The following is a 20,883-nucleotide window of genomic DNA, read 5'->3' on the forward strand; positions in this document are numbered from 1 at the left end:
GCACTCTACCACTGAGTTATAACCTCCCCCTGCTTTTTTTTCTCCCTGGTTGTGTTCTATAGATGCATGCCTTCCTATAGCCTATATCCTATCGTGTTTCACAGCCCTTCTAGAAATGGCACCATCTATCTTGTAAAGCTTCGAAGGGATGAAGTCCAATTACCATTGTACCTACTAGTCACCCAAGGGGCCTGTTTTTCATGGTCAATCCTTTAAGCGTATTAGTGTGGTCAGGTGTCTTTTGAGAACCCAAATAACAGGGGGGCTGTTGTTTTATAAAGGACACAGAGGTGTGAAATCCACCCTTTCTCCTCTTCCCTTAGTTGACAGATTCCAGTATTTTAACAAGGGTGAGCAGTGGTGTCCAGGAAGGGTTAGTGTGAGAGCTGGCACGTGTTAGGTCCGTGTGGATGGGCAGCTTGTTTCAGTCGGAAATCAAGTCTCACTAAGTCGTGTGTGCCACACCCACCTCTGTCCCTGTCACCCTAACCTGGGCTTTCAGCTTCCGCCCTAACTATTTTTCTTCCATGTTTGCATCTCTTCTAACTTGCATATTACTTTTACAGCTTAACACATGTTTTAACAAGAAGTGTTAGGCCCAAATTAAACTTAAGTTGTGTCGTCTCCTTTCGCTCCTGTCCCCCAGACTACCATTGTTAAGGATGAACATTGAGAAAACTGTTAGACCTTGTTGAGGAATTCCTGTATATCCTGAGGCTGAGAATAAGGTATCCAGATGTGGCCCAAGGATTTCTTCACCCCGACTTCCAGAGTCTACAGTACCAGTCAGACAGGGCGCCATGGTCAGGACCTACGGAGGACAGGTGGCCCTCCTCAAATGGAAACTGAAATACCCCCATTAAACAAATCCACTGATTAAAATAATCACTCCATAAAAATGTGCTAGTATCCACGAGCAGGGGCTATACGTGAGGCTGAGGGTGTGCTGGGAATCGGGGTAAGTGTTGGCACCGGACAGGCATTCAGACGGCAGGTATTCCCCTTCCCTTAGTCCCTCTACTGCCACCCTTACTCGGAAGGAACCCTCACGACTAAGTGGGAATGACAACCCTGCACAATATTCACAAAGGAACAAAACTCCATGTGTCAGCATGACAGTGAAAAAGAGGAAAGGGATCTGAGTTCAAACCCCAGCTGTGGGACCCAGGGACCAGTGACTTTTGTCTACATTTTTTCTTTAGTGAAAAATTAGTTCAGTCATTTAGATCAGTGGTTCTTAAACTTGAGCCTGCAATCAGAATCGTCTGGGTTTTTTTTTTTTTTAATCTTTTGAGGGGGATAGGTAATTAGGTTTATTTATTTACTTAATGGAGGTACTGGGGATTGAGCCCAGGACCAATTGAGCTATACCCTCCCCTGTTTGATGGTTTATTAAAATAGATTTGCTGGGTCCCCCCAACCCCTGTTTTGGATACAATAGGCCTGAGCTGGGGCCCAAGAACTTTCATTTCTAATGAGTTCCCAAGAGCTGCTGCTGCTGTAGGCATGGGGACACATGGAGAATCACTTTCCTAGCCAGGTCCACTATGTCAGCAGTTGAGAACTGTTAGTCTACACTGAAGACAAGTCTCACCAAAGACTAACAGGGACAGAGCGGCCACACCCAGAATGCAGCACCCTTTTGCCACCAAGTCTTTCACATTCCTATCCCGCATCCTACACCAGGAATAGGCACAACCATGAGTCTTGGAAGGAAGCCTGAGGTGTGTGACATACCAGTGAATTATTCAGTACGTTGTTTTTTTCTTTAAATTATTATTTTAATCAATTTTTGGAGGAGAAGGTAATTAGATTTGTTTGTTTGTTTATGTTTAATGGAGGTACTGGGGATTGAACCCAAAACCTCGCAGATGCTAAGCACACAGTCTACCACTGAGCTATACCCTTGTCCCTCAATACGTTTTGAACAGCAGGACCTGTGGGACCTTACAGGGACAGACCCCTCCCCATATCCTCTGCTGTAGCGCCTTTCTAAAGTAACCAGATCATAGTAGCTCCTGCAGATTTCCTGAGTTGTTTTTCAGATGCGAAAAACCACCACCAAATGGAAGAAATTAACTACTTGATGATCATGAGCACGTAGTTTATGGATTGATCACCATCAACCAGTCAGAGAATTGTGCACAGCTGCTCACATATGCTGGGACGCCCCTCCCTCAGCGGCCTTTAGAAATGCTCAGCAAAAACCCTTCCCGGAGTTTGGGGTTTTCTGGGTGTGAGTCATGCGGTCTCCTTGCTCAGCCCAGCAGGAAACTTTCCTCTACTCCAAACCCCAACATTTCTGTTTGGCCTCACTGTGCATCAGACACCCAAACTTGCATTCGGTAAAAACTTTTGTGACTCCAGCCCAGGAGTCTGTACCTGTGGCACGTTGAACCCAGCCAGGGGCAGCCCTTCCCCGGATCCCCAGCAGCTGCTGGGGCTCACTTTGCTCAGGGGAACTTGGCAAGGACTCTGCCTGACAGGTGTGGCTGCCTGACAGCACGAGACTGGAGCCGAGAAATGTCCAGAGCTACGGTCCACATTTGATGTTGCTTGGGGGTGAGTTGCTTCAGCTTTCGCAGGCTGGGACTTCTGTCCACTCCATCTGGGCTCATTGCAAACCACTCTTTTGAGAGCTGGGCCAATCTCTTTGGAGGCCTCTGAGAGTGAAAGTGGAATTTTTAGACTACACCTCCTCTGATTGTTTGTGCAACCACATCTTTGTGTTTTTGTGTGTATGGTTTTAGGGTGACCAACTCTGACTTGTGAAGGGTGGGAAAATTCTATCTGCTCCACCTGGGCTCATTCCCTTCTGGGAAGTGAGCCATTCTGGGCTCCTTGGGAGTCACTGTGGGTACATCATTGTTCAGGAGCCAGGCCACTCTGGAAGCCTCCGTCTCGGGGTGGGAGTAGAATTTTGGGCTATAATTCATCTGATTTTTTGTTCGTGGGCCCATGTGCGTATGTGTATCAGTACTTGCATTGACTGGGTGTCCTTCCCTACTGCATTGGCTACGCCTGAGGTGGAGCTTTGGTTGAATTTTCTCTTTTAGGACTACCTTTGGTCATTCATTCAGCTTCATTTCTGAATGGGACATTGGTTGGGGTTCTCCCCTTTTGGGGCTAGGGAATTGTGACCCTGAGAGACCATTTTGAATTGTCATTTGCTTGATGTTTGATGACATCGGCCATGAATATTTAAGTACGGATGATCAGAGCTCTGTTAACATCTTACAGTCCTCCTAGAGTGTATTTTGCAAAACTGGGAGATCTTCAGCTATGCTCCCATAAATTAAATAAAATTGTTTTTATTGTAGCACTGTGTGAGCTCAGTACACCTGAGACCTGAAGAAAAATGGCGCCTAACGGCTCTGTTATATCAAAGTGGGCCTTTTGCAATAGCTTCAGCTTTTATCTTGGGTGGGTGGCTGTGTGTGTCTCTGTACCTGAGTCCAAATCCTGTTCTTTTCCTGGTTTTGCTGAAAGGCAGGCATGTGAATGTGAGCGAATGGTATACATTATTGTCCAGTGGATATTTGGAGACTGGAAAAAAAAAATCCCTGAAAATAGCCAAGATGGTAGGGTTTTGTAAAAGTCGTCAGAGAAGGAATTTGCATTTCTCTTTCTGTGCCTTTGAGATGTAGATGATCTAACTCAGCTCTCAAGGAAAAAAAGAGGTTTTGTCTTTTTTTTTTTTTAAACCCAGGTGGGAAAACTGAGATCTCTGGTTCCGTCTTTATATAACAAAAACTAACTGGTAAAGGAGTTCTACTTAATTAAAAGTAAGTGCTTACAAATTAAATATTTGAGTATAACAAGCTAGATAGAACAAATTTCAGGTTCATGTGATCTGGGAAATATTCAATATTAAATTGATATATTAAAGCTAGCTCAGGTTTGTTAGTATAATCAATACAGACATATCTTTCATCATACCTAGGTTTACTGAAGGTCAGTAAGTTTGTTTCTGCTGCAGAGTTGTTAGGAGAAAGAAAAATTTAATTCATTATGATGAAATTCTTATTAGTGAATTATATGCAAATAAAATAAGAGCTTTTGGGTGAACTCTTTACAAATAATTATGTTTTAGGAATGTCTACTTTAAAACGATCCCTCCAGTAAAACTTGAAATTTTACAGTTGTAGAAAACTAAGTTAAATGATGGAAACTTACTGAATAGTTGGATAGCCAGGTCATTCCCAAACAAAACAAGATACTGAAACATTCACTAGAAATTGACTTTTTTAAGAGTTTAGGATTCTTATTTAAATATGTAATTAAGGCTTCTAAAAATAATAAAGGAAACATTTCAGTATACAGTAGGAAAGTAGGATATGTTTTGAGTGGGGAAAAAAAGGTATGAGGAATGGAATTGCATGTTATTAAAGGAAAAAGAAAGCATTTTGGCCCTAGAGCAGGTCGTTTCTAAATATGGAAAAAAATAAGGGACAAACTAATGTGTTGGGGGACATGATGGGCCAGTGGATACACAAGGTTGTGGAAAGTTTGCAGAAAGGGAGCCCTATAAAAAGGAGTTTTGTGCATGGTGGGATGAGATTAAACTTAATTAGGTAAATGGATTTATTAGAAGTAGGCTAGGTGCAGGACTAGATTTGATTCCTCTGTTAAGCGAACAATTTTATTTAGAATGTTTCTGATAAGATTGTGTGAAACTTTTCGATATTTTTGACAAAATTCCTACCAATTCTAATTAAAGTTCTTTTGACTTCTGCTAACTTTGGGATGCTTTAGAGGGCTCCTAAGACACCTCAGAGAAAAATATTAAATTAGGATTGGTTGGTATATTAAATTACACAGGAAACATTATCAAATGTGATAAGCCTCTTGAGATTATGGTATGGATGTTATTAATATAGGTAATTACATAAATTTTCTAAAATTTAGATACATCCTGATATAATGTTATCGGTCAGGATTCTTTACTGACCAAGGTGGCCTCTTTTACGGCCTTTTGGACATGGGTTATACCTCTGCTTTGGCTTTGAGAGGAACATATTTGAAAGTCAAAACGGAGTAGCGGTGGTTCAGGCATCTAAGGTAAAACTGGTGGCCATCGTGGGCATGATTTCAGACACGTTCCTGTATTGTTCAGAACTTGAATTTTCTGAGCTGTCATACTTGGGATGCCACCAGCTAGTCTCAAAGCAGTGTCTGCTGGCAGATGGCAGCTGCAACCTTATGACCTCAAGGTTTCCTCTTGTAACAAATTTTTAGACAATAAAATTGCTTTAGATCAGATGTTTAGTAAGAGACATGTGTAGTGGCCAATAGCTGTTGTTATGTATATAGTAATACCACATCAAAAGTTAAAACCTACTCAGATTAAAAACACACACACACACAAAAACCTCCTCATACAAAAGACAACTGGCTACCTGCCTATGAGTCACCCCCAGGGGGCCAAACTGGTCTTCAGGCTTATTCTCTTGAATTCCTCAGGGAATGAGATCTTAATCACACAAAAGTCAGATCCAGGACTTGGAACTCGGGAATATTTCCAACTGGGTGTCCATTTCCCAAATCGAGGTAGGAATACACCCCGTTTCAGCAAGTTTCAGGTTGTTGCCTCATTCCGAAAGATCTGAGGAAGGATGGAACAGGATTGGAGATGGAAACCGAGTTCCTGTTGAGTTTAATTAACCCCTCTATCCAAAATATGATTCCCCTTCTTGTCCAACACCTGTTCTCTAGATTCAGGAGAATCAAAGAAAAGAGTTGTCACTGAGCAGCACCCTATGCAGCCTTCCCCCATGTCCTCTGCTGTAGCTCCTCTCTGAAGTACCCAGATCATAGTACCTCCTGCAGATTTCTAACCAATGTTAGAAATTAACTTGATGATCTTGAGCCCACAGCCCCCAGACCTTCTGGCTCAGAAGGATTGATCACCATTATTAGCCAATCAGAATTGTGCATAGCTATCACATACCCAGGGATGCCCCTCCCTCAGCTGGCCTTTTAAAAATGCTCAGCTGAAACCCTCTGGGGAGCTTCTTTTTCTTTTAAGGCATGGAGCCACCCATTTATTGGCCCAGCAATAAACCTTCCTCTGCTCTAAACTCTCTCGGTTTGTTCAGCCTCACTGCGCATCGGACAGGTGAACAACCGCACTTCAAGACAGTGACGCTAAATCTAGAAGCCCACCTCTAGGGAAAGTGGTCAGGCTCATCACCTGGATTTCAGCCTAGGGGAAAAGAGGAACCCTAAACAGAACTGAAAATGTTGCAAATGTAGGAAACTAACTTCAAGCAGATTACTTTGGTGCTTCGGACCAGCTTCCCATTTGCAGGTGTGGGATGTTGGGGGCAGAGAGAAGCTACTCTGAGTAAGAGGCAGGAAGACAACTGGGTGTAAGAAAAGAGCCATTACATCATTCAATTTGCCTTTTATACATGAAAAAGGCCGGCAACTTCAAGGGTGCCCTAGACATCGCAGATGCTAGCTGAGCAGCAGCCAGCAAATGAGAGGCAGGACCTTGCCGACGTGTGGAAAGCACATAGAAAGCCATGGGGCTTCTGGGGCAAGGCAGAAGGCTGTACATTTCAACCAAAATTTAAAACAGTATCAAGAATTTTCAAGAAGCCAAGGCCACTGGGTGGAATAAAGAGGCTCATTAATAGAACAAAGCAGGTAGGGTCCCCCTACTCCCTGACCACCACGGAGGGCCAAATCTTTTAACAGGTCATTACCGGCCTCATCTCTAGTCACTACCAGAAAGGGCTGCTGGAGGGGAGGGCAGGGCCTCAGAGAACAGCCTGAAGCAGCCAGACCCAGTGGTCTGTGGGAGACCACCACAGCAGGAGCCCTTGCAGCTGCGCTCCCAGCAACAAGGGTGAAGCAGACAGCAAAGGCAGTGCTGGCACTGCCCCGAAGAAAGGCCTTCCACCCAAGCCCTGCTTCCTTGCCACCAATCTGCATCTTAGTCTTCCTATGACTGGTGCTGATAACAACCCCACCTTCTATTAGGATACAATTTAAAAGGCTTTAAATCTGTGCACAGAAAGACAAAAAAAAAAAAAACCCACATCTAGTTTTATAGGCATTTAATAGTTTACCAATTGGTACAATAAGATTTTTTAATATGCAGAAAACATGAATAAATTTTGTTTTACACAGTCTGAGAGCAACAAATCTTACTGTAAAACACAAGAGCAATATTATATACATTCCTTTACTGATTTTTTTTTTAATTGTGTCAATATCTTCAGTTAACTCTTACAATCTGGGGAACTGTTTTCTCCCATCACCACCTCTGCAACTTCGTATGAAATCAATGCTCGCCTTCATGTCAGTGTCAGGATCAACTTCTAACTCGAAGATTTTGTTTCTACCATCTTCAGAGTGAGCTTTGGGGATGCCTGAAGGATCGGCAGGACAAGAAAGCAGCTACTTACATGATATAGTGGAAAGATAAAAAGGCCAGTTCAGTCCAGTCGTGACTTGCAAATCCAGCTTGCCCTCCCCCCGCCCCACCACTGAAAAAACCGAAACCTTTTTTGTACATGTCGCTTCTCTACCAGGAGATTCTTCTTTGCATCATCTAGGTTAGTTAACACATTGGACTTATATACAGCTGGACAGTAAGAGTAACCATTTTAAGTGCCTTTTCCTTCAATTTAACAATTTTAACTTCAGTTGCTTAAGGATTATCAAGCCACCACTGTCAACAAAACAAAATATCCTTTACCTCTAAATAGTTTTTCTTTAAATGAATTTAAAAAAAAACCTATTTAATGAGTGATATTATCTGGAAGTTCACATAGAAACGGAAAGAGGCAGACAGGAGAGCAGGGCACTGACAGTAAGGAGACTGGGCTTGGTGATCTAGAGCCAAAGCTTCCAAGGCTACAGCGAGCGCCCACAGCCGGACGACGTGCTAACACTAGTGAGTTTTAGAGCAGTGCTCTGGGCACACCATTGGTCACACCACACACACGGACAAAACTGGACGGTCTCAGTCTCCTAAAGTGCAAGATGCCATGTCAAAAAGCAACTATTCTCCAAGCTGTGTCTAAACCAGTTTCTGTGGCTCACACTCTCAAGAGCGCAGCTAGGACTTCTTGGGCACATTACATTAGGGTGGCACTGGAATGTCTGTTTTCACACACACAAAAGGTCAATAATCAGCTGAGGATGCAGTTCTACCAGCTTTTTATTTCTTAAATAAGTGGCCAATTTGATTGAGAAAGTGACAAAGCAGCAGTGAACCTCTAAACCAATTAATAAAATTCCTCTACTTACAATCCAAACCAGTAACCTCATTGTACTTATCCCAGGCAAGGCACAGGGTTAGACAGCAGACAGAGAAAACGGAGGAAACAGGAAGAAAGGGCATCAACAGGGCAGTGTCAAACAACAGCGCAGGAAACCTCTGCACATCTGATTCCGGATTGTGGATGGACCACCCTCCCCACCCCCTTCGTTATTCAAACAGGGCTCCTTACACTTGGATCCAGTTGAGGACCATCCCTGAGATTCAATGTTCGCTGCTTCGCAAATGGAGGATGCCTGGTAACTCAACTAAGCAGCAAGCCGTGGCAATCTCCCAATGAGGATGACTTTGTTTACGGAGTGATAGTTTCTCCTCGTTTGTCAGTGAAAAGTCACTGCAGGCTGCAGGGAAAACCCAGCGGACGGCGGCTTTGTTTCCTCCTAAATCGGTACCATTTTTTCCTTTATTGTTCGTATCTAGGAGTGATTTCTAGATGTTGTGGCTTACCCTTAAACAATTCGTGTTGCTACATGCTAAAATGAATTAAAATACAAGACATTTATACATGTACAAATGTTAAGATGCACCATTTCTATGTATTTATATTTCTTAAAATAGGACAGGAAATAGCAGCAAATGAGAACAAAGATATCTTCCATAGCTTTTGTAGAAAAATCCAGTCAGAACAGCTAAGGGGAAATAAAAAGACTTCTCAATGAGAGCAGGGTTGTGAGGCAATATTGTCCTGAAAGTTACTCTAATGTATTTAAGAAATTAGCTTAAGTTGTAATTCTTGTCCTCAAAAATAGCCATTAGTTTTCAAAACACTTTGCCTTCCAGAGATATCTCTCAGGAATTATTAAAAACAAACAAGCAAACAAAAAGACACAAGCTAGACACAAAGCTGCTTCTAGTAAATATATGGCCTATTCTCTGTGTATCTACAGGACGTTAACGCTAACCCTTTGTCTTTTTCAGGAACCAAACTGCCACTTAATACTAAAAGGGCCATTAAAAAAACTTACATTACACAAATGAATAAATGCAATCCAGAATAAATTTCCTCGTTAAACTGTTATTTCATTGTTCTGTTAACTTTTCAAATGACCTCAAAATAAAAAAAAGTTGGTTAGCTAAGCAATGGAATTATTTATTAATAATCTGCAATGGAATATTGTTTCCAAAGTCATAAATAAAAATTCTCTTCAATTTAGTTGTAGTAACTTTGGATCACAACATACAATATCAGGGATGTGTAAAATGCTCAACAGCCAATTTGGGGGTGGGGATAATGGAAGTGATTTTCCCTTAGCCAGGAAAAATTGCCACAGAGTCAGACCTAGTTTTCAGAAGCGTTAGGAAAAGGATTTGTTCTAAAGCATGGTATTCCACAGCAAGATTTATTCTATTAATATGTTTTAGCACTTCTTCAAAAACCCAGGACCCAAGGACATGGAGGTTGTATGTGTGTGATACACATATACAGACTTATCCACTTATAGATAGGCCCATATACTCAAACATTTATATATAAACAGAAGGTGAAAACAGTACATTTTTATGCACGCTCCATTAAACCCTGTCTTTTTATAAACTGGTTAAGTTAAACACAGTTGAAATCGATATCAGATTCATGTTGAAAAACTGCTATATTTCTCCCACTCCCTTAAAATGGGCAAACATAACCTTTTCAGTATTTCTTTGTCATCATGTAATGCACATTGCACATCCCTAAAAAACATCAAAAACAAATAGTGATTTGTACCATGACACACTCAATGGGAAGATTAAATTCTACTTGGAAGTCACATCACTATACAGTCTAACAGTTATGGAGGATACAACTAGAAGTGTGTCTAGTGTGGAAAACAGAAGCTTAAGAGTATTACAGTGTTTCTTTAACCTGTTTACAAAGTATTAAGACCCAAATGAAATAAATGACTTGCTATTATTAGCTGCTGAGATTTTTCTTATTTCAGATTTACAGTCATTTTCTTACATAAATATACCACTAGCCTTTGCTTGATCGGCTGCCAAACAAATGCATCCTATTGATTTGGCAAATGTGTCATGACAAAAATTCCAATGTGTAATCCCCATTAATTACATAGATGGTTCAGAAGATTTTGAATTGTAGCCTTATTATATAACATCCTTAAAGAAGATTTATTAAGCACACTTAAGTGATGTTACATAGATACACATTTCAGAAAAAGCCCTAATAACCACCACTTTCCCCCAAATGAGGCCATCAAGTCAGGCACCAACAGATAGCAGAAAGAAAAACAAGAATTAATAATCCAACATAAAATGACACTGTCAACTATTCAGTTTAGTGCCCTAGTTCAATTTATTCAACTTCTGCCTTCTTAGGCCTGGTGTGACCAATGCCAGCCCAGGTTTTTAAACCCTATGTACTTCTAGACAACGTATGTAAATTTACAGTATACAATTTGGATTCACCATGCATGAATACTTTGTGTGTAACATTTAATAAGCTCAATCTACATCCAGAATAATTTACATGAAAGGACAATATTTATTTAAACAGAGCTCGATGGGGTAACCATGGTATCATCAGAGTGCATCCAGAGGAAAAAAGGGAGGAGGGGCCAAGTGAGACTCAATCAACGGCACTCCCACACCTTTACTGTTTGATCTACACTGCCAGTAACCACATATGGTGCCGTCTTATGGAAATCTGAAAGAAAAAGAAAAGGATGATTTTAAAATCTGACTGAGCCAGATGCAATTTGTAACAAGCCACAAAATAAGCACGTCCAAGTGCCAGGAATACTCATTTTTCTCTCTATATACCCTCACACCTACCCCTAGAAGGTATATCAAGATTACCAACTAGGTTAGGGAAGCTGAGACTTAATGATTAGATCCTTTAATACCCGACAAAAATACCACCTCCACTATCTCCATCCCGAACACTCTAACAATAAGGATAGCCTCCGTGTGTCCATTTACTGCACACTTACTATGTTTCAGACTTAGTGCTGATGCTCCATATTCACGACTCATCCTTCTAATGATCCTGTAAGGTTAAGCATTAGCCCAATTCTTTTTGATGAGGCTTTACTGTCATCAGATCCATCATACCACAGTGTATTGTATTTTATTATATTCACTATCTTCAATTCTTTTTTTAATGGAGATACTAGGGATTGAACCCAGGACCTCATGCCTGCTAAGAAGCACACACTCTACCACTGAACTATACCCTCCCTCCTCTATCTTAAATTCTAGATTCAGGTCCAGATGACAGTAAGGAAGTTTATTAAGTGTAAGTATTATTCCAACACATGATAGTATATACCTGCCAGAGGAAAGAAGTTGAATGAAATTTCCTTTGAGAAACTTACAAACTAGTAGGGGAGAAAAATTACCTATCACAGTGGTCAATAAAGCATCCTCTTCATAATTCTAGTTTCCAAAACCAATGTTGTGCAATGGAGAAAGTAATTTTTTAATTACAAGGCTGATGATGGAGAGTTAAGGAAAGGAGAATTTAAAACAAATCATAGGAATCCATAAAGTTTTAAACTTGTTTTTTCTATTCTGCTCTGAAAGCACATGGTCATTTCTTACCTGGAAAGGTCCACATGGTTACATAAAACTGTTAGGTCTGGCACTCCAAAACCTAACTGCTCAGAAACCTTGTACATACCCAAGGAGGTAACAAAGTGTTCATGCGCATTGAGAGTCTTCATGCATCGCTTGTTCTTGTAATCCCACACACGCAGAGTCTTGTCATCAGCGCAACTCAAAATAAACTTCCCCCCAGAATGGAACAGAACTCCACGTACCCAGTTATCATGACCTACCTATAATTCAAAAGGGTATTTGAATTAATAAAGGGATAAATAGTTTAAATAGCATCTATGAAAACAGTTAAGCCATTACTCAAAGTGCACTGAAACTACATGCACCAAAAATGTCAATGTCAAAAAAGACAAAAGAAAAAAAGTTTAGGGAATTCTTCCAGATTAAAGTAAACTAGAAACCAACAAGATATGACCAGTAAATGCAATATGTCAAACTAGATTGGCTCCTGGATACAGGCTAAAGTAAAATGATAAAGGACACTACTGGGATAATTGGAGAAAATTTGAGTATGTATTAATGTTAACTTTCTTTAATGTGATTAATTTTATTATGGTTATGTAGAATACTCTTGTTTTTAGGAGGCACACGTTAAAATATCTGGGGTCAAGTGTCATGATGTCTATAAGTAACTTTCAAATTGTTCAATAAAATGTACACACACACATAAAGAAAACATTAACTGGTGACTCTAGGTGACAGATACACAATTATTTACTGCATATCTTTATTCATCAATCCATCTATATCCCCTGTCCAGCAGCTCTATTTCTTGCAATGTACCCTAAGAAATAATTAAGAATGTATTCAGGTAGGTGACTTAGTTAACAAAGATGTTCATCAAAGCACTGTATGTTAGCAGTGTATCTAACGACATAACTAAGTGTCACAAATCTTCTAAATTAAGTCTGCTGCAAAGTAGCATGTATAATTAAAAAACAAAACAATCCATCATATTCATCTACATAGTAATTTAAGAAAAAGGTTTAGAAATACACAGTCAAATAGGATAGCCATTAGTCACATGTGGCTATTTAAATATAAACTAAATAAAATTAAATACAACCAACAATTCAGTTCTTCAGTCTCATCGGCCACATTTTGAGAGCTCAATAGCTGCTTGTGGCTAGGGGCTACCGTACCAGCCAGTGCAGACACAGAGCATCATCACAGAAAGTTCTACTGGATAGCTCTAGTCTAGAAAAACACACTTGGTAGGTACTATCAGGTATGGTGGAGTGATGTGAAAGTGATTTTTATTTTCTTTTAGTTTTTCTGTATATTTCTCAAATTTTCTACAATGTAAATAACTATGTTGCCCTTGTAAAAGAAGCCCCCAAAAGAGTTTTTTTAATTAAAAAAAAAAAAAAGACAGACAACCAAGATGACATATCTTTTGCCTGGGTTTACTTTTTGGCCTTTGACCTTATTTAAAATACTGTGTTATATTATAATGACCTATAAAAGTTACCAATCACTATAGCTGTAGAAGTCTCAATAAAAGTCAAATCACATTTGTGGTGGCCACACCAAAATAAAGGAGGAAAAAAGAACCTTCCTTTAGTTGAAAAATAGGAGCCAGAAATCTCCAGGGAAATTAATGGTGACCTGCGTTGTTACAGAAGAGAGCACATGCTTTCCAATTTTAAAATTTCCTCACAGCAATAATAGTACATCTGAACTCAGCTCAGAATACTACTAAGAGGAGAGTTTAATTTCATGTGTCTACCACATCCTAAAGATCTCTAAACCAACATCGATACCAAATTATAAAAACTGCTACTGGATTAATGTCAACAGATCCCTTTAGAACTCCTGAAGGCAAACAAGAACGTCCACAATCCCATACTATTGTTTATGTATCCTCATAAGCCTTTTCAAGTCATAAAGCTAATACCATTAATTTCAGAACAGTAAAATAAGTCAAATAAACTGGAACATGTGAACAAATATGTAATAGTTAAAATAATTCATATTAAAATTAAATATAATAAAATCAAGAAGCAAACAGCTTCAAAAATGAATGAGTCTGTAATAATACTGTTTCCCCTCCACAGGAGATGTTATGTAACTTTTAGAGATACAGTGGCTAGGATCCCACTCCCAGCATTGACTGGCTTTGCAGATCTTTGTATAACATACTATTAACTTCCATATCACTAAAACAATAATTAATAAGAAAAATATTTTTATAAGAAGTTATTTTAAAACCTGAAATAATTCAGATTATTTAATAAGATATCACAGGGCACTTAACCTAAAAAGATACAAACATAGTAAAAATGCAAAAGCAGCAGTGAGGTTATGCAAACTTACAAGGGTCATAAGGCACATGCCAGTACTGACGTCCCACATCTTAATAGTCTTGTCTCTGGATCCAGACAGTAAGAATGGCCCAGGCTTGCCACTTTTTTTAGTCTATAGAAAACATGAAAGTAAGTTTCCCAGGCAAGAATTTAGCTAAGCATACTTTAAATGATATCTACCTAGAAATGCTCTGTTTCTCACATTATAAAAATGTATTTTTTGACAAGTAAAAATTGTGTATATTTAAGGTATACAACTTGATGTTTTGAGATTCGTATGTATTGTAAAATGATTACTACAGTCAAGCTAATTAACATAACCATAACTACTTTTTTTGGGGGGTGATAAGAACACTAAAAGTCTATCCTCTTAGCAAATTTCAAGTAAACAATATAGTATTGTTAACTCTAGTCACCATGCTGTACATTAGAAATCTATAACTTTATCATGGTTTTCTCTTTTGAAATACAGAAGTCTTTTGACATACCTAGGCTACACAGGAAAGACCCATATAATATAAAAATAGAAAATTACCACTTAAGTTAAGATTCAGTTTGTATAATACCAATCAACGGATGACAAATTTACTGCTCAAGACTTATATAATCAAAAATTTTAAAACTACTTAATCCAGCCTTCATTATAAAGTTCAGCCAGAATGAAATTTATGATATATGGTAAGTAATCACCACCAGGTGGCAGTAAAAAGAATCTGAACTGCAACGAGCCAGCCAAATTAGAGAGATTACAATAGAAGCTTCATTTAGAAACTGGGGAGGGTGGGAGATTCTCCTTCATCTATTAAAATGTAATTTTAAAAAATCCATGATATAAATGTCTCTATAATAAAGAAATGTGGTCAATTATGGCTCATATGACTTATTCACAGAAATAATTCTGATTTTAAGGTATTAATCATAAAGAATAAAATCATGAAGAGCATAATTTAAGAATCATAAAAAACCAGTAAAACAGACTCAACTAGTGTTTCTAATGATTAAGAATATCAGAGGCTTTCATACGAAATATCCATTTAAAAACAAACATTTAGTGAATTGCATTTCACCGTAAATTTATAAATAAATTATGTTCATTAATGAAGTCTATTCTTCTAAAATATGACATTAACCTCTCCATAAGTTTTATTTTGCATTGGTATACTCTTACAGCAATGACATTTCTGATAACTTTAAATGACCACTTTTACTTCTCAAGAGAAGCCCCATCCCAGCCTACGTCAAGGCTCAGCTGACAGCGACAATCACTGGTTAAAAAATATAAACACACTTGCAAGTTGGAAAGAGTAAAGAGTTTCAAGATCAGAATCTGGGATGCAGATTTTTAAATACATTAATGGCTCTGAAATTGAGAATCAGGAAGGTTATTTAAGGTTCTGGGAAAACAGCAACAAAATCATGAAATAACACATAAATCATCAGTACCTCAGATCCTGTTGCTTCAGAGATGGAAGAATACGAGCTTTCTGGGGCCCAGGAAATGCATTCTACCACATGCTCGTGTTCTCGAAGCTCAGCCTTGCATTCCTTTGTTGCTACGACCCATACGCGCACAGTCTGGTCATTGGAACAGCTGGCTATCAGAGTGCCGTCCTGATTTGGCCGCACCATACGTACCCATTCTCTGTGTCCTGTGAATGTCTTCACACAGTAGCTGTCAAAATAAGTAATAATTTGCACCGTAAACAGCAATGGCTGGGACACTTCTCAGAAGCGATACAAAACTAGCTATGCACTGCAATGAAGAGAATGGCATCATGTGCAAGTCAACAGAATACAGGTACATTCCTGGTTAATACAAGATGAGAACAGGCTGGAAAGTCAAACATCGGTTAAAATAAGCTGATGGGAGCATCATTAAGGAGCTAACCAAATCAACAAAATCTAGAAGGAAAAAACAGAAATAAAACCTTTTAACTAAGCACACACAATAAACCTAACAAAAATATTTCTAGCCATGTTGGGGAAAAGGCATGCTCTTACTAATCTGGGCAAAACCAGTAGGTTAAGGTTTTATTATAATAATCATGTAATTCTAAGCACAACCAAATTAAGCCTAATAGGGGCATACCTGCACAAATGTTATTTACATTTTAATTCAATACACAGATCACCTAAAAGAAGACCACAGAGAAAATAAGCCATTACATAGAAAATGGCTCTCAAGGACATGGAGTCTCTTTCATAGTATCTGTTGTTTCTTCGGGGTAAACATTTAGAAATCAAAACTTAGTTTTACAGTGTATTACATAATTGTCACAGTAATCATTCTGGGTTACAGTCAAAATTACTGGAACATTCAGAACACAATTTTTTTTTAGTTTGTTTGTTTAATATTATCTCTTTGAGCTGAAGCCTCTTCAAGTAAATCCACTTACCCAGTTTGCACTTCCCACATTTTTATAGTTTTATCCCTTGAGGCAGACACTATATGATCTCCATTGGGCATGATGGCTACTGAAGAAACATTGTGGTCATGGCCTAAAATAAAAACAGCAATGCATTAAGCGATATATCACCTAGAGCAATTAAACCTCAGTTTACCATGAGGTTTCACTATGGGATTTCAAATATCACAGCAACTTCAAATACTATAAACTTTATATAAATTTGGTAAAGTTGGATTTACACAAAAAAGTTAAGGAATTAGCAACTTAATAAAATAATCTACAATGAAGTAGCCAGATCAATTTACAATTAAATGTCAACCTGTACAACTGTTTTAAAATCACAAGGGATTGGTATCATCAATCAGCATTTGAATATATTAACATGCTGAATGTTTATGAACACTAGAAAAACACAAAATTTTCCATGGTTGCTAGTCTGATTTAAGACAGAAATAAGATTTACAAAGATAAAATAGAATGGATAAGAAAAATGGGCATTTGGTTCTATATTTAAAACACTGACTGAAAATTATCTTTTTCTTTTTGGTTGATGTTCATGGGGTAAAGATGTGTATTATTCACAATGCTAATTAATTAGGTATCCTTTGTAAAAGAAACCCCAGAGAATCCTCATAAATGTCATGTTATTTTAAGGAATATACAATAGCTGGAAAGAACTCTTTTTATCTTTTGCAATAAGATACAGGCTACTTAAAGAAACAAAGATTTTACAAAGGAATTCAGTAAAATTCCTTTAATTGTAAAGTTTCTCTAATGCATTTAATTTGGGGGAGGAGGAGATCATATCCTTCAAATTATACTCTCTATGTAATCATAGCTCATGTGCTAATATCACTGGATAATCTATTAAATTTTTTTTAAGTTGCATAGTATGTGTTCCATATATAAAATTCAAACATTCATATTTAATCATGTTTAAAGAAACAACAAAAATCCTTACTTAGTGAGCACCTCCTCTGTACTAGGTACTAAACCAGATGATCTGAGTATACGATCTTATTTTATCCTCACATTAACCCTACTACTTACGTATTATTCAATACTTAAGTATTATTCATCTCACAGATTAAACAGATTAAAATTTCCTAATGCCGTAAGTAAACAAATAGGAATCTGAACCCAGATATCTGACTCAAAAGCCCAAGCTCTTTCTACAAAGCCAAACTCCTTCAGAAAATAGTCTCCATGACAAGGCCCGGGAAAACAACTTAATGAGACTGTAGTATATATGGAACATTGTTTGCTTTATGGTTTTTTTCTTTGGGGGGGGGGGATTAGGTTGGTTTGTTGTTTATTTTTAATGGAGGTACTGGGGATTGAACCCAGGACCTCATGCACACTAAGCACACACTTTATCATTGAGCTAGACACTTCCCCTATGAGGTACATTTTAAAGTGAGCAAAGTGAGTCTGGGTTCCAGTTTTTACTGTATCTCCTCTCTCTGACTTCAGTTTCCCAACTGAGAAAAATGAAAAAAACAAAATAAAACAAAAACAAAAACCCTCCCAAAGCCCCAGTAACTTCATTTTCTTTTTCTCAAGGACAGATAAATGCCCTAGCAGTTTTTCTTACTCAAAAATATTCATGAAAATGAAATCTTTTACAACCATTAAGAGATACTTAAAATCTCTTAATTACCATGACTTATCCTTGGACCATCTATATCATATGCTCCTCCACCAATACAGACAATTAAGAACTGAATGCAGGGAGCTTATACACCGTTAGAAAATATCCTTTTCTATGGAATGCTATGTCGGGGACCAGTTATCAAAATGCTATCCTCCACCCCTTACCATGCATGGTTCTGATGCATTCAAAGCCTTGAAAATCCCAAAGTTTAATGGTCATATCTGCAGAACAGGAAGCCAGAAGCTTGCCACTGTGGTCAAATGAAATATCCTGTACGGAGTCTGTATGCCCCTTAAGAGTTCGTTCAAAATCTCCAGTCTCATAATCCCACACCTGTCAAGTGAATAGAAAATTGGTTAACATCAATCCATCACTCCCTTCTTATTTAAAGTAATAAGGCCAGTCTGCACTTTATTGACTAACTGAGCAAGTGACAAAGGGTAACTGTCTTAGAAATAGCATACCAAGTATAAATTGGTTTTTTTCTCTGTAGAGAAAATCAATGTTGCAACTATTAAAATAGACCTCTAGTACCACATTCATTAAACATCTACCATATACCAAACCATATTACTGATTAGGTATATAATGCCATAACACAGAGTCCCATCCCAGTCTGATAGCCAACAGACATGTTAAAAAATAAATATAAATACCAAAAAAAAAAAAAAAAGTTTCAGGGGCCTTGATAGGTAATTATATTAGGAGGACGATAAAGGAGTACTCAATTCTACTAGACAAGCAGAGATCAGACATCTAAGAGGCCAAGGAAAGACTTCATAAGCTGTAACTGTCCATAAATAACAGATTAACAAAAGCATATGTCATTTTGATGTTAAAACACCAAGCCAGTCACATTTTTAAAGATAATTTTTCTAAAAAAATAAAAATAATGAGTTATCAAGAATAAATATTATTAGAAACAGATCTCAAGGACATACTATAACTTCTACTCCAGGGGCCAAATGCCAGTCTGAAGTTCAATCTTTAACCAACACTAATTACATGCTCTAAAATCAAATGACTGCTCTAAAATCAACTTATCTTCCTGTAAGTTCAAATGTATCTGTGGTAGGGTATACGTCAACCAATTTAGAGAAACTCACAAAATGCATTTTATAAACTTAAAAACAATCTAAATATCCAATATCAGGGAAATAGTGACATAGACATAAAATTTGCAACAGTAAGGAATTTATAGCATCGATACAGTAATATTATGTAAAAACACAAAACTACACGTGATTACAACTACATAAAAAACACATTAAGAAAAATAAGCTATCAAAAGATTTCTTTTACAGAAAAGTTAAGTACCCTTCCTAATATAAACAAATAAAAATTTTACCATTTAAATGTTCAGGTACTTCTACATGAAAGTGATTACTATTAAGTTTAATTTTGTTCATATTTTGCTAGATTCATCCTTAAGTATTTTGGGGTTTTTTGATGCTACTGTGAGTGGCATTTTTTAATTTCAATTTTCAATTATTCATTACTAGTTTGTAGAAGTCAATTACTATGTATTTATTTATTATTTATTTTGGAGAGGGGGTAATTAGGTTTACTTATATATTTATTTTTAGAGGAGGTGTTAGGGATTGAACCCAGGACCTTATGTATGCTAAGCATGCGCTCTACCAGCCTGAGCTATACCCTCACCCTTTTTTTTATATATTGACCTTGTACCCTGTGATTTTATTCAGTTCAGTCATAGTTCTAGCAGTTTTTTAGTAGATTGTTTGGGATTTTCTACATAGAGGATCATGCTGTCTGTAAACAGACGGTTCTGTTTCTTCCTTCCCAATCTTATGCCTTTTATTTCTTCTTTACTGCACTGGCTAGACACACAGTACAAAGATGAATATAAGTGGTTGAGACTGGTCATCCTGGCCCTGGTTCCTGATCTCAGGGGAAAAGCATTGTTTTTTTCCGTTACAACCACTGAAGGTTTTCCATGACTTTTACCAAGTTCAGGAAGCTCTGTCCTAGCTTGTTGGGAGTTTCTATTATGAATGGATGTTGCAATTCTGTCAAATGCTTTTCCTGAGCCTATTATTTTTTTTTGTCGAACCATCTACATTGGTTGATTTTCACATATGGAACCAATCTTGCATTCTGGAATAAACCCTCCTCAGTTATGACATATTAATTATTCTTTTTGTGAATGGCTGGATTCAATTTACCTATAATGTATGAAGGACTTTGCATACGTTCATGAATGGTATTATACTGGTCTATAGTTTTCTTTTTTTGTGTGTAATATCTTTACTCATTTTGATATCTGTTTAATTTTGACACCAAGACTTGAGATGAATATTCTACATACTGAAAATAAATAAGGTGTGATCTTGAAATTCACTTCCATTTCAGATAACGTTATATGTATTCATTAAAGAACACTAAAGCATTTCCTCTAAAATAAATATACCCAGAATATGAACTGGGTCTTTTCATAAACGGTAAGCAAACAGGGCATTTTGGTGCTAGTTTATAAATGTCAAGAATTAATGAGAATTGATTTTATTTTTTCTTTACTTGATATTTACCTTTTGTATGATTATAAAAATAATAAATGCTCATGGTAAAAAAAATCTATAATGTACTAATATAAAGGTAATAAAAATATCCATTATCCTACTAATGCATGGTTTTTCCATTTTTCTATGC

At 37.7% G+C, this 20,883-nt stretch overlaps 1 protein-coding gene across 5 annotated transcripts in view; it reads right to left on the reverse strand.

The window, feature by feature from the left end:
• Positions 1-10,559: 10,559 nt before the first annotated feature.
• The window catches only part of PAFAH1B1 (platelet activating factor acetylhydrolase 1b regulatory subunit 1), a 63,791-nt gene continuing 53,467 nt past the window's right edge, over positions 10,560-20,883 (reverse strand). For all 5 annotated transcript variants that reach the window (XM_006219064.3, XM_031685408.2, XM_072939023.1 and 2 more), the window contains 6 exons: positions 18,378-18,546; positions 16,548-16,650; positions 15,595-15,823; positions 14,162-14,263; positions 11,910-12,066; positions 10,560-10,934 (listed from right to left, as the gene is read on the reverse strand). In XM_006219064.3, the coding sequence (XP_006219126.1) occupies positions 10,861-10,934; positions 11,910-12,066; positions 14,162-14,263; positions 15,595-15,823; positions 16,548-16,650; positions 18,378-18,546 (834 nt within the window). In that variant the 3' untranslated portion in view covers positions 10,560-10,860. The remainder of the gene's footprint in view (positions 10,935-11,909; positions 12,067-14,161; positions 14,264-15,594; positions 15,824-16,547; positions 16,651-18,377; positions 18,547-20,883) is intronic.

The sequence above is a fragment of the Vicugna pacos genome, chromosome 16, assembly GCF_048564905.1.
Source record: "Vicugna pacos chromosome 16, VicPac4, whole genome shotgun sequence".
NCBI lineage: Eukaryota > Metazoa > Chordata > Mammalia > Artiodactyla > Camelidae > Vicugna > Vicugna pacos.